The sequence below is a fragment of the Pinus tabuliformis genome, chromosome 9 (assembly GCF_031772625.1).
Source record: "Pinus tabuliformis cultivar Carrire ecotype Pingquan chromosome 9, CPIR1, whole genome shotgun sequence".
In the NCBI taxonomy this organism is placed as follows: Eukaryota; Viridiplantae; Streptophyta; class Pinopsida; order Pinales; family Pinaceae; genus Pinus; species Pinus tabuliformis.
Genome location: NC_142307.1, coordinates 912,405,306 through 912,420,426, shown reverse-complemented (window position 1 = coordinate 912,420,426; position 15,121 = coordinate 912,405,306). Strand labels below are relative to the sequence as shown.

The 15,121-nt window shown below is 37.1% G+C and overlaps 1 protein-coding gene across 1 annotated transcript; it reads right to left on the bottom strand.

The window, feature by feature from the left end:
* Positions 1-9,822: 9,822 nt before the first annotated feature.
* Positions 9,823-13,610, bottom strand: LOC149151717 (peroxiredoxin-2B-like). The gene is made up of 4 exons (XM_089443242.1): positions 13,445-13,610; positions 13,020-13,117; positions 10,244-10,348; positions 9,823-9,923 (listed from the first exon to the last, which is right to left on the bottom strand). The coding sequence occupies exons 1-4, from the start codon at positions 13,597-13,599 to the stop codon at positions 9,823-9,825; spliced, it is 459 nt and encodes a 152-aa protein (XP_089299368.1). The 5' UTR covers positions 13,600-13,610.
* Between the last annotated feature and the right edge of the window lie 1,511 nt (positions 13,611-15,121).

Here is a 15,121-nt window from a genome sequence, read left to right as displayed (position 1 = left end):
CTCAAGAAGAGTAGTTAATGCTCAACTTACATCTGAAATTTTTGGGATTTCTCCAAGAATTGTATATAGCAGAGCAGATTTCCCTCATCCCACTGAGTGACAAATTGCTACCTTTTCTCCAGTTTTAATGTGCAGATTTATTCCCTTCAAATGTTGGATTTTTCAATGAAGATTCTGGATCCCAGCTGAGTATGGCTTGATGAATTTTGATGGTATACCAGGATCCGGAAAGTGCTTTCCTCACAACAAAATCTAGTCTCAGCTCATCATATTGTAAGAACTTGTCCAAAATGATCTAAGGAGACTTTAACCTGAATTAATATAGCCAAAACATCAGGTAGCATTCTCACTAGATCTTGTATCACATGGAATGTTGCAAGCACTGTAAATATGGTTGTGGCAGTTAACGGTGGATCCCCTATGATAGGAAACCCGATAAAAACTATAGATGCAGTAATGATGGGTGACATCCTGTAGAGTATGGTACCATATGTTCTATTAAATTGTGCTGAAGACAACCATTTGAACTCCACAGCTCTGAGATTATCTATCAGCTCTTTAAATTTTTCTTCCCATGCTTGTAGTTTGATTATTTTCATACTATTAAGAATTTCAGATGTTATTCTGAGTCTTTCATCCTGTGCAGCCATGAACACAACTTGGCACTTCTTGAGGGCTTTGGCCTTGGAAATTTGAGTTGTAACTTAAATTTGTAACATTATTCAATGATCATTATACATCATTTTACAACTTAATTAATTTAATTGCACCATATATTGTAATGGAAACGCCGTAAGGCAATAGCATATAACATTAATTAATGTTTTTTTGACAATTTTTGAAAGTCATAAAAATATCAAGAAAAGGCAAGGGCCATGCTACAGTGAAAACTTACATCTTCCTACCTCCGAGTAGGACCAAGCTCTAATCCTTGAACTCTATTGGAAAAGTTTAGTAAGCACAGAGTTTCTCCCATGTCATTTTCATGAGGACAAATTTGTACAAATAAAGTCTTTGTGCATCCTCCTGAGTGAACATGCATCATATTGGTGTTAGATGTTGTGAAAGGACTCTGAGACAAGACAATATCATACCATCTCTATATGAGCTCATTCCTTTTGCCATCAACTGCCAAAACATGGCTCCTCCACCTGCTCTTCCCATGCTAGAAAAAGCATATATTTGTTTATAAACCATATCAAATAAATTGTCTCTCTAGTAGATGTCGAATCGTGGGTCTTTAGAGGATTTCCCAAAATCTACAAACAAAACTAGTTTCTTCAATATTCTGCTTCCATGTTGTAGATGGTTCCTTATCCAACCTAACTGAACAGTTAATAAATAAGGGTAAACTGCTCTTTGTATTCAGACTGATGCCCTTCCAAATGAACTTGCTTTGTGTACAGAGATATGCAGTGAGTAATTAGGAATATGTTAATAAACCCCAATTTATTTCCCAAAACGATAATAAAATAAGGGCAAACTCACTTCAGAAATTCTTAATGCTACCGTTCCATCTTCACTTAGATTGTGGTGGAAATAGGAAGCTTTCCCGAAGGATTGCATGAAGAAAATGAGACAGCATTAAGAAATTCAGTTGAATTTGGAGGAGATGAATGTGATGGCAAGGCAAATCTGTTAAACTTCAATGATCAAATATGTTGAATAAATCTGCCACTATTGGAAGAGGAACATCTAATCCCATGAAGCCACTGATGCATTGGGCTGAAGGTCCCTCACCAATTTGAAGAATATACGGCTCTCTAATGATATTGCTCAAAGGAAACCAAGAAAACAATGTTCTGACACCACAGGGCATTTATTATTAGCTCCATATTTGCTAAAATTTGCATTTTCTGTCTTACAAACATTCTGAAGCTAAGTCGTCTTCTTGCATAGATGAAGATGAACAATTTGCAAATGATGAGGAGAATTAGGGATTTAAAAATATAAATTTCCATGCCTGCTAGTTCCTAAAGAATATCCCAATAACTACAGCACATATAAAGAGCAATTTCTTTGTAGGAAAAGAAAAGGCAAATCTGTTAAACTTAAACGATCAAATATGTTGCATAAATCTGCCACCAATGATGTTGAAACAATACATTTATATTGGTCTCACGAAGAAGCATGAACCTGCCAAGTTCCAACACAAAAATATTTCTTAAAATGTATATATGGAAATGTGTTCATCTCTTTATTGGATGCGTTGTGCATTTGATATTCATCAGTTCTCTTCGTGGGCACACTTCTTCTTTCTCGGCACACACTTAATGTTTTATTCTTGGTGACATGCTTGGATTTTTCAACACCTGGATATTTGCTTGTTGGCTCTCTCGGTCTGCTGGCTGAGATTCGAAAAGTGGAATGACAAAAACCAAAAGTGGAATTGCATGTGGTGGTTCCCTGGGAGTGAGCTTCACCAATGCACAATATACACCTAGTAGACTTGAAACCCAAATAAACCATTCCTAAGAGATCTTTGATATGACCAATGAGGAAGTTTAATCTAGTTGCCACCGACAATATCACAATCATAAAATGAAGTGCAAATAGAACATTTCTTGCCCATCCATTCACTATTCCATCTCATTGCTATGAACATATATGCCTCACATTCATTACAGAGCCCTGGCATTGTTATGACTACAATTCAATGACTTTTGTTGGTGCAATTAAAAACATTGTGTGATAGATGCAGCAAAAGGTGATAATGCCCATGTCATAGTACTCACACTAAGGTATGCCATTGATAATCATTGAGTATTGCAACCCTATAATATCTTGACTACTGCTCGACTATGATGCAAAGAATACAGTGAAAAAATCTTTGGGCTATATACCAATTGTTATGAGAATAAGAACACCCAATAAAGCTGGTGGATTTCTGGAAAAGCTCAAAAAGTTTAACTGTATTATTTTGCCCAGAAAATGTTACAACATCCCCAATCCAATAAATCATTCATGGGACTTTAAACACCCTAAGTAGCTAAAGCTTCCATCTTTGACCTGCTTCTCCAACCCATGAATGCCTTGATAAGCATTTCTTCTAGGGCTTCATCTTCCTCAACTTCTTTGGGAAAACTCTATGTCCCGCTCCTTATTACTCACATAATGAATATATGTTACATCACGAATTCCCTACATCTAGAAGCTTCTTTCAATGGTGCATGTAGAATTGTTGCCAAAGGATAGGCTAGATATGTGTTCAAAAAAATAGCAACAAATTATTCATTAGCATGTATGCAGAGGATCTTTAGTACAGATAATGAGGAAGACGAACCCTTCATTATGGCCTTCTCCTTAAGAAAGTATACATCCAAGCTGCGTTGTCTTTTGATTTGGAAACCTTTTCAAGCACATGACATTCTCACAATAAATACCATCCAGAGGATTACTACACATTCAAAGTCATTATAGCCATCCACTCATCCTCCATAGCTTATATCTTTATGGGAAGAAGAAAAGATGATACCTCCCAAGAACGAAATGAAGAGTTGTTCTAGCCTTGTACATTAAGTGCAACTACTGGATCTTCAACAATGTTGCCAAATACAACATAATTATTACATTGACCATCATCGACAACGACTTCATGACTTCCCACAACCGCATTCAATCATCAAACTGGGTGTAAAAATGGTTCCATTATGACATAAATTAAATTGTGTAATTTGTAGAGATTCAAGACTAATTTCCAATTAGCATGAGGCCTTATTATGAATGTATGATCAACACTTTTCAAGTATAAATTTCTATGAGAAAACAATGGCTACCATTTAGGATACAAATAGATCTGCTAGGAAACTTGACCATAAATCACTATTAGAACATTGCACACATGAGTGTTGTGCATAAGAAAACTGTTAAGTATCTTAACAACACGATTACATATAGCATAGGCAGGTAAGGAATACATCAGTTGAATAAGTTATTCCCTTGATATCATGCAGACAACATATCCATATTCTGCCATTGCAGAAGCAAGTGTTCAATTTTTCTTTCGTTTCTAAAAATGCAGAGAATGTTACCTCATTTTTAAGAGCAGAATCACATTTTTAAATGCCAAACCTAGGATCGATAACACTCAAGAGAGCCCTGTTGAAAGAAATAATCACAAATGTATCAATGACATTCCTTTCTTCTTCCTACAAAGATGGTGGATTTCTGGAAAAGCTCAAAAGTTTTAACTGTATCATTTTGCCAAGAAAATGTTACAACATCCCCAATCCAATAAATCAGTCATGGGAGTTTAAACACCCTAAGTAGCTAGAAGCTTCCATCTTTGACCTGCTTCTCCAATCCATGAATGCCTTGATAAGAATTTCTTCTAGGGCTTCATCTTCCTCAATTTCTTTGGGAAAATCTATGTTCCACTCCTTATTACTCACATAATGAATATATGTTGCATCACCAATTCCCTACATCCAGAAGCTTCTTTCAATGGTACATGTAGAATTTCTACCAAAGGACAGGCTAGATATGTGTTCAACAAAATAGCAACAAATTCTTCATTGGCATGTATGCAGAGGATCTTTAGTACAGATAATGAGGAAGACGAACCCTTCATTATGGCCTTCTCCTTAAGAATGTGTACGTCCAAGCTGTGTTCTCTTTTGATTTGGAAACCTTTTCAAGCGCATGACATTCTCACAATAAATGCCATCCAGAGGATTACTACACATTCAAAGTCGTTATAGCCATCCACTCATCCTCCATAGCTTATATCTTTATGGGGAGAAGAAAAGATGATACCTCCCAAAAACGAAATGAAGATTTTTTCCAACGTTTTACATTAAGAGCATCTACTAGATCTTCAACATTGTTGCCAAATACAACAAAATTATTACACTGACCATCATCGACAACGACTTCATAACTTCCCACAACCACATTCAATATGAAGAAACAAAGTTGAATATCTCGAATAGGTGCATTCAATCATCAAACTGGCTGTAAAAATGGTTCCATTATGACATTAATTAAATTGAGTAATTTGTAGGGATTCAAGACTAATTTCCAATTAGCATGAGGCCTTATTATGAATGTAAGATCAGCACTTTTCAAGTATAAATTTCTATGATAAAATAGTGACTGCCATTCAGGGTACAAATAGATCTGCTGGGAAACTTGACCAGAAATCACTATTAGAAAATTTCACACATGAGTGTTGTGCATAAGAAAACTATTAAGTATCTTAACAACACGATTACAAATAGCACGGGAAGGTAAGGAATACATCAGCTGAATAAGATATTTCCATTGATGTCATGCAAACAACATATCCATACTCTGCGATTGCAGAAACAAGTGTTCAATTTTTCTTTCTTTTCTAAAAATGCAGAGAATGTTACCTCATTTTTAAGAGCTGAGTCACATTTTGTAAATGCCAGACCTGGGATTGATAACACTCTAGAGAGCTCTGTTGAAAGCAATAATCACAAATGTATCAATGACATTCCTTTCTTCTGCCTACAAAGATGAGCACCCCCAATCACACCTGTATGAAGCCACTGATGCATTGGGTTAAAGGTCCCTCACCAATATACGGCTCTCTAATGCTATGGCTCAAAAGAAACCCAAGAAAACATTGTTCTGACACCATAGGGCGTTTATTATTACCTCCATATTTGCTAAAATTTTCATTTTCTGTCTTACAAACGTTCTGAAGCTAAGTTGTCTTCTCTGAGCATAGATGGAGATGAACAACTTGCAAATGATGAGGAGAATTAAGGATTTAAAAATATAAATTTGCATGCCTACTAGTTCCTAAAGAATATCCCAATAACTCCAGCACATATAAAGAGCAAATTATTTGTAGGAAAAGAAAAGGAAAATCTGTTAAAACTTAAATGATCAAATATGTTGCATAAATCTGCCACCAATGAAGAACCATGAAACTGCCAAGTTCCAACACTAAAATGTTTCTTAAAACACATATATGGAAATGTGTTCACTTCTTTATTGGATGCGTTGTGCATTTGATATTCATGAGTTCTCTTCGTGAGCACACTTCTTCTTTCTTGGCATGCACTTAATGTTTGATTCTTGATGACATGCTTGGATTTTTCAACACTTAGATATTTGCTTGTTGGCTCTCTTGGTCTGCTGGCTGAGATTCGAAAAGTGGAATGACAAAAACCAAAAGTGGAATTACTTGGGGGTGGTTCCCTGGCAGTGAGCTTCACCAATGCACAATATACACCTAGTAGACTTGAAACCCAAATAAACCATACGCCAAATTGACTTGAACAAAATTTCATATTTCTGACACATTTATGATCCTATTAGATTAGCCATTTTCTTGGCTATTTTCGAACTTAGTTTTTACTCGTGTCTCTTCCATTTTTATCTACAAATCATTGCACAAACAATTGCCATTTAATGGCCCCTCAAATAGTGGATTCAACGAACCTTTTACCAAGTGAAATCATACCAATTTCCATGGCTAATTCATTCTAAAATTTACTATGTTTTGGTCACTGCTTCCCCAGCTAAATCGTGCCTCTGTCAATGGAATTTCGTGGCCCTTCAATACAATGATTTGATGGGTGCCTTAACACCTAAAAATGCGCTCCCTTTTGTTGCGACTTGGTTGGTAAATTCTCAGCGAAATCATGGATCCAATCCTAGTGAATTTGTATTCCTTTTATACTCCAGCAAAAACGAATCTCTTGGCTCTGTCAACGATGTCTGCAATTATAAATTTGTGATATTACCTCCCTGACTTCGCATGTTACATTTTTTTTCAACCTTCACTAATTTCGTCTTAGTAGACCCTGGTTGTCCACGCATCTGCCTCTGCTCACAACTTAGCCATATTTTCATTCTTGGTTTGATCAAATATCACTCGTGATATGTTTCTCCCACCGATAACCACAATAATTGAAATCTTGCCCGCAAAAAACGTTATTAAAGATTTAAAACATAATTGAAATCGTTTCCACAAAAAACACATTCAAAGAATTAAAGTACAATGGGTGGACGTTATTAGATGCTATCTTGACTAATACCTGCAGGTGTTAGGATCCTATAACCGCATGGGTAGAGTTAGGCTATTTGAGAGCATGTGGGGAAGATGGACAATGTATTGATTAAACATTCAGTGCACAATTACTGCAAGTCTTACCATCGACGACTGTGTTGTTGTTGGGCTAATGTGCAGGTTCAGACATGATCTCAGCCGTTCCAACAGTGTCGTATTTTTCCCGGCTATGTAAATTGCTTTTAGCAACTTTACCTTCCTGGAAATCTTGTGCCCATTTAGTGCAGTTATCCACTAATGCATTCCCCACACTCTCTATGCAACCACCGACAATTTCTGCTAAAGCACTCTGTAATTCATCGACCACTTCCATAAAATTCCCTATTGAATTGCAATCAATGTTCTTGCATAATTTGTATAAGGTGTTCCCTACCCCTGCCTTCTTCCAATCCAGAGAGTCTCCTCCATGTTCAATCACCGTAACTTTCCTTTTACTTTCTTCTGCAAGATTATCGATTGTAGCAGTTGCATCTTCCATGTATACAACACTTGTAGTATCCATAGCATTCTCTGTAGTTTGTTCCTATAATGTTTTGAATACACTATCTGTCGCTTTACTCAGCAAGCTATCGATTGCAGGATCTGAGTCCTCCACCAAATCCATCAGTTCACATGCCTCAGAGTATGCTTTTAAAGCATTTCTCCCACAATCAGGTGACAACCGAACGATTATATTGACCAATGAAACCGCTGTTAGCTTCAATGATGGTTTGCTCACATATATGTAATGCTCTTCCACATCTAATACAGGGCCAGGATCTCTTTTCCACAAGAACTTCAAACCCGCTTTATTTTTTAATTTTGCAGGATCCAAACTCCGTATACCCACACATCCTGTCGATTTTCTATAGTTTCTCAGAAACCAGATTAGGGTATCGCATTCTCTACCATCCATGTTGCCCTCTTTCACAAGTTCCTTTGCTTTCTTAATGGAATTTTGGTTTGTTACAAACACGGTCCAAGGAGCCCCCACAGAAGGTCCACGTTCTCCAAAATTGGCCTGTATTCTGAAAAATCCCCGTCCTCTGTTTCACCCGGCTTTGATAAAAACTTTGAGGATATTTTCTGCATACGCCTATTATCCAACACAAACTATGCGATAAACCAAAAGAGTTTACTAGTATAAACCATAAAAAATTGCAGCCAATACAGACATCGCAACAAACCCCATAAAAAGGCCCATAAGAAATGTATTTCTATTCCTTCCGAGCCAATCATTTTATTTACGTTTTCATCAACAATACTTTTCTGCTTCTTGGATGCTGCTTCCTGCAACTCAATGATGTGCCTAGTCCAAAATTCCTCTACCTGGAAATAGGTATACCATCTTTCATTTGGATTCCAGCTTTGCCATCTTCCATAGTACGCTACAGAGATAAGACATCTCCAGCCGATGATTTCCCACCCTACCAGGATGAATACGACTTCCATGTTTGTTGTGATGAATTTTAACCGAGATTTGACAACAAGAAACACGTCTATAATTGGGCCCTAAACAATCCATCCGGCGATTGAACTTAAAATGCAAATTGTGACTGCTACTGCAGCCGACGCGTCTAACACTGATCTTGCAATTATGGTTTCAGGATGACATGCACGGGAGACAATTCCAGATCTGAGTACCAGATCTTCTACTGCCTACGAGGAGTTCTCTGTAGCGTTACCTTGATTTGCCAAAATAATGGGAAGTTTTTGAGCGATGATATCCCGGATGTTTTTATTGGCTATTGTTGCAAAGCTGAGGAGGAGAAGAAGCCATGCTAGGGATATTGATACTATCACACTCGATACTATAAACGAATATTCCATAACCTCCTTGGCGTGTGGCCAGAAGTAGAAGTAATAGGTGATGACAGATAAACCGGATTCACGCAAACGAAGATGTACGGCGAAGAACTCGGAGAAAATGTGGACGAACATAGTGAGGCCTACAGTAGTTAATTTGCCCCAAGAATCTTCATAGCCGGGACGAGCCATTCCTGGCAACAAGTAGGCCACTATCACACATAACATTACCCTGCTACTATGTATCATATACAAGTTATTTTTAAGTACCTCACCATTCAATGGATGTGGATTGTTCAAGATCTCTTTTAGTAAAGTGCTCTCTACGTTCAGCAAGTTCATAGCCTGGATGGTGAGAGAAGTGAGGACAAGCGCATGACCAGGAACCCAATGCACCCTTTTCTTTCTTGCTTTCAATGTATCCACTACGAGGAGGCTAATGAATACTAGCACTCCAACGAATAGCCTGAGTAACTCTGCAAATTGATCCAGAGTGAGAGGGGTCTCCTTAAGTTGGCCCTGAACTTCCATGATTCAAGCGAACACAACGGCTTGCGAGAGGAAGAACTTGAACATCCGCCAAGCTCAGCTCAGTTGCATATTCGTTGGCCCTGTCAACGTGGATAGTGGGGCCCTCCTTCGTCTCCATTAGACAGAGATGCTCAAGTCGAAAACCTCCCGCGGAATTTGTGCTCGAGAAACCCTGGCTTGTCTCTGCACTGTACTCTCGATAGCCCGCGTTGAGAGGGGATTGAGACTCAATTTAAAATTCCCTCCTATAGCTCACCCTTATCGCCAATTGCCCCATTATCTTCTCCCTGTCCTTCCACTCCTCACCCTTCTCCCCTATTTCCCTTTTCTCCCACAGCCCGCCTATTTTGCACACAGAAATACCCAGCTCTAACAGAGTTGCCGTGAGAGCCATAGTAAGCTATTCTGGGGCCAGAGGAAGCTATTCTGAATTATGAAAATCGTGTCTGTGGCCTTTCTTCCTAATCACCCCCGTTCCCCATAGCTCGCCCAGTTCGCACACCAAAATACCCAAGATTAAAGGTTGTCGAAATTGCAGTCTGTTTCCTTTTGTTTAGGGCCACTGAATATACAATATTTTGATATCGATTGTCTATTAATTGTGGGTGAATTTTTCCTCATTCTTCTGAACATGAGCTTATATCTATTTTTCCTCATTATGTAACCTCTTTGATGATGATGATTTACAATGTTGTATAAATTATTGTTAGGGATTAGTTTTGCTTTGCTAACTCGGTTGGTGTATCTCTCAACCAATGTTGTATAAATTATTGTTTCAGGGATTAGTTTTGCTTTGCTGACTCTGTTGGTGTATCTCTCAACTTTGAAGCCATTCTGAAGCCACCTGATTAATGTGAATCTAAAATATGTTGGGATTCTCACCATGGCAGTGGGTATAGCCACTATTGTCTTTTTCGGTGGGATACCATTTTACAGGCACAAGCTTCTTGTAGGCAGCCCCATCACTCATATTGCTTGCATTGTAATCTGTATTACAAGTAAGAGAAATATTAGCATGCCTTCCAATACGAAGTTGCTTTACAAGAACCACTATATAGAATCTGTTAAATCAGGCCAAACTACGCTATCACACAAATAATTTTCAGCAAGTTCCAGATTTTTAAATCATTTTATGAGTTAGGACTATTAGTCCAAAAATATCAAAGATAAAGCAGTATTAATATATTCTCAGTCTTAAATAACTATCAACCCAAACCCGTTTGTGTATACACAATTGTATCTTGATATCTACTTTTGGTTGGCAATGTGTTGTTTTTTGGACAAAGCAGCAGCTATGGTGCAAGGCTCCTCAGAAAAGTATACTAATACACAGGGAAATACGAATTCAAATCCATAAAAATTCTACGCAATAATTCAAGTAGAATAAACACTTATAAAATCAAGTAGAATAAACACTTATATTAAGAATGGTTTCCATCTGGTTCTCTTGCTTAATCTGTGAAATGGTTGCAGTAAAACAGAGTACATCTTTGTTGATAAATCAAGGTAGTGCCATGGATAGAAATGTCAGATCACAATTCCAGGCCCACGCTTTTCCTGTGGCCCTTTCCAAGCTTTGTGGGTTTGTTGTCATAATTATATATGATTGTTGCCTTGTACCTCTAGCCAAAAGAATAACAGGAAAGGATCAACTGTTCTCCAAAGGGTTGGGATACATGTAGCAAGACACAAAGCCTACTTGATAGTTCTAGAGTTAGAACGCCTCTGTGGTTATTTGTTTAACTCCACAATTCGCTATCTTTGGAATAGCAAAGATATTTACTTTAAAGGATTTCAGGAATATTTCTATGATCAAGTCCCTGATGGCGTGACAAGTTTGGTTATTTCCTTCCATATGAGTATTCTGAGAGAGACCCGTTTTCTGAGTAGTGTCAGACAGTTTCATAGTTGAAAAAATAGGCAAGCTAAGCTATCAATGACTGTTAGGAAATCATTTAAATGAGTAAATTGCATTATTTTTATAGAATTTTTAGAGATATTTAGTGCCATCAATCTATGCTTTTCTGTTTGTATTGAAAAATAAATGATTTAGATTTGATATAACAAATTATACATAAGTTTATCTTTAGTGCATAAAGAACTACACCTTATATGAAACATAAATAAAGAATTTAGTCCCTCTAAATATGCATGCTTCATTTTAGAAGTTGTTAAGCATTTTTCATCCTAGAAACTTTTAGAGTCCATCCACTCATCCTCCATAGCTTATATATTTATGGGAAGAAGAAAATATGATACCTCCCAGGAACGAAATGAAGAGTTGTTCCAGCCTTGTACATTAAGTGCAACTACTGGATCTTCAACAATGTTGCCAAATACAACATAATTATTACACTGACCATCATCGACAAAGACTTCATGACTTCCCACAACCACATTCAATAATCAAAATGGGTGTAAAAATGGTTCCATTATGACATAAATTAAATTGTGTAATTTGTAGAGATTCAAGACTAATTTCCAATTAGCATGAGGCCTTATTATGAATGTAAGATCAACACTTTTCAAGTATAAATTTCTATGAGAAAAAAGTGGCCACCATTCAGGATACAAATAGATCTGCTAGGAAACTTGACCATAAATCACTATTAGAACATTGCACACATGAGTGTTGTGAATAAGAAAATTGTTAAGTATGTTAACAACAGGATTACAGATAGCATAGGCAGGTAAGAAATACATAAGCGGAATAAGTTATTCCCTTGATATCATGCAGACAACATATCCATATTCTGCCATCACCATGAGAACATCAAAACATCGGTGCTCAGAAAGCAGGAATAAATTTTGAATTTTGTGTTTCTCAAATAAAAATAAAATACATAAAAAAACAAATACATAATTAGTATAAATTTATACTAAACTGAGATATTTTAGGTACCAACAAAGATTGAAAACCTATGTGCAAATCTATTTACACTACGTAGATTCAATGTTGAGATCCAACCTGACAGGGTAATCAACATTCACGGCCATACTATAGAATCTAGTCAAAATTCATTGACTAGATCAGGTTAAAAGCAAACAGGGAAACCAACGTTGAGCACAACATGACAGAATCCATCCAAAATACGATGATTGGATTAGGCCAGACAGATTCAGAGTACAACGAATAATACTAAATCATCCAAACGGTTAATAGGATTGTGATTTAATGGTAAGCCTGTCAAATATAGTTAAAAAAAATGGAAAACCATCAAAATCTTTCCTTGAAATGTGCAAATAGGTCAACGAGGTGTGAAAATCGTAGGTAAGTCTTTTGAAATTCAAACCCGGTCAAACCACTACCAAAGTACGATTCCCAGCACCAATAAGCTTACAATCAAACTGTTGATGGGATCATTTTTTAATGATGAAGATGACCACATTCCAAGCCACTTATCAAGATCCCATCCATCCCCCTAGACACTAATAAGCCGTTGCCACCCCTATGACCGCACTAGACAACTTTGAAGGAATAGTACCCCTATGGCCACACCATAGACAAAGGGAAGTGCTGGTCTTAATGGTACAACCTTCGAGAGACGTTCCTCTCACACAGACAGGTACCTTGTGTTATCAATAAGTCAATATAAACTGAACCATTTACAAAACCCTAACTCCAGTCAGATATTAAATCAAACTTCATAAAACTTACCACTTACGCAGATAATTTCGTCGATCCCTTTTCCTTTCAACTGCTCCGCCTTCTCAACAAACCCCGGAACATGCTTCATATTGCCACGGCGACAACATCTCAGTGTGTATTTTATTGATTTAATAGCAAGAAGAAACTCAATGAGCCATTAACCTTACAACCTGATAATTAAATCCAGACTCTAATAATCCAAATGCCAGAGCATAGCACTATCAATCATATCTCAAATCAAGCATTCAAGCATAAATTAAAGTTACAGAAGACTTATCGATTTAATAGCCAGAAGAGGCTCAATCAGCCATTTAACCCTACAACCTAATAATTAAATCAAGATTCTAATAATCCGAAAGCCAGAGCATAGAACTATCAATCATAGCTCAAACCAAGCAAAATTCAAGTTACAGAAGATTTAAAAAAACCCTGACCTGCAAATGGGAGTGAAAGCCCCCGGGACACCGAAGAGAATAATCTTCTTCCCAGCAGCCAAAGAGTGGACGGAAACTTGCTGGAGCTTGCTCTCTTCATCAAAATAGGCCAGAACGCCATCTGGAATCTTATCACCGACTGCTATGGGTGCCATTGTAAACTCCCTTATCAAAATATAACACAGCCCACGGGGATACAAACTCAAGCGCAGCCGCAAATACTCGATCCCAATACCTGAGGACTCTATGGAACAATGTAACTCATTACACTGTGAATTCGGCCAGCTTAATAAAACCCTCATTTAGAAATTAATAGAATGGTGTCCAAAAGAGGAGTGAGGGGAGTATTTACACCAGATGTTGTACCCTGGATGATCTTTCTTCTCTGCGATCTGGTCTGGTTGTGTCGCTGCGGCCGACCACTAGAAATGGCTTGCGCTAATCTAGAGTTCGAAATTGTGCTGTTATGATCACTGAGTGTCTCTTTGTGATGTAGTTACATGAAGGGAAAGCAACCGGCCCAGCGAGTCCCAACCGGTCACCAACCAATTCAAATCAACGGGTGAGGATAATCTAATCGTCTAACAAAGGATCTAAGGGTGTAAAGTGATGAGTCCGAACCAGTCACCAACCAATTCAAACCAACGAGTGAGGATAATCTAATCGTCTAACACATGATCTCAGGGCGTAAAGTGATGATAGAGAGGCATTTGGGAGAATTGATTTAAGAGGGGAACGCCTTACAACGTAATTAATATACACTTAAAAGCAAATTTATATAGCTAAAAATATATACTTTACAAACCAAAAAAATTGAGAACTAAGTATATGTAACGAGACATGATAATATTCATGAAAAAATAAAATAAAAATATTTAATGCAAATAAAAAAAAATATTGTTCTCAATCCCACCGAACTTTATTGGATATATTTGTAGAGCATATAATGTTTGTCCCACTCCATAATCATATTTGTGAATATAGACTAATTGGATAATTCAAACACTCTTCTTCATCCTATTTCTTCTAGTGCCAAAGAAAGTTAAGGGGGTGCAATTGAAACAGGAAAAAAGACTTGGAAACAACCAAATAAATATTTATTAATATGCAATGTTCATATTAAAAGGAAGGTATACAAAATCTTGGATTCTCGTCAATTCTTCTTTTCAAAAGACTTTTTCTTTACTAGTAATTTTTCTTTGCCTAATAATTTGCAGTTAAATTTTGTTCGAATTTATTGTCTCGTCCCATATGACTTATATCAATTTGTTCTTATGCTATAGCTAAATAAAATCGATAATATATATAACTGAATCCCCATATGTTAAAAGTTGGAACTGTTTCACAAACTCTGTACATATGTTATGGCACAGTTACCAAGTTTCAATTGAAATTATAAAAATTTCAATTGATTCAGTTGAATCTACTCCTCTATACTTTCTTTCTCTCTGCAGTTCATCCTATACTACCCTCCACAGAGGTTAGTGTTGTAGATTTCACTCTATACAAAGATCTCACTTTCAATTCACGTTTATGTTGGAATCACGATTTCCTTTAGACCAAAACCCACAGGAATTATTCTTCACTACAATCATCAGAGTTAGGATCCACACGAGGTGGTTAGTCCATGTCACAAAATACACGGGGAGCACTAAACCCAATCTCTAAGAATCCCCC

Excerpts from the sequence above, each read along its gene's own strand:
- LOC149151717 (XM_089443242.1), bottom strand. The coding sequence starts at position 13,599 with ATGGCACCCATAGCAGTCGGTGATAAGATTCCAGATGGCGTTCTGGCC. Across the intron at positions 13,118-13,444 it reads GCTTTCACTCCCATTTGCAG|ATGTTGTCGCCGTGGCAATA; the intron begins GTCAGGGTTTTT and ends ATACACACTGAG. Across the intron at positions 9,924-10,243 it reads TGGCTATACCCACTGCCATG|TGGCCCTAAACAAAAGGAAA; the intron begins GTGAGAATCCCA and ends TTGTATATTCAG.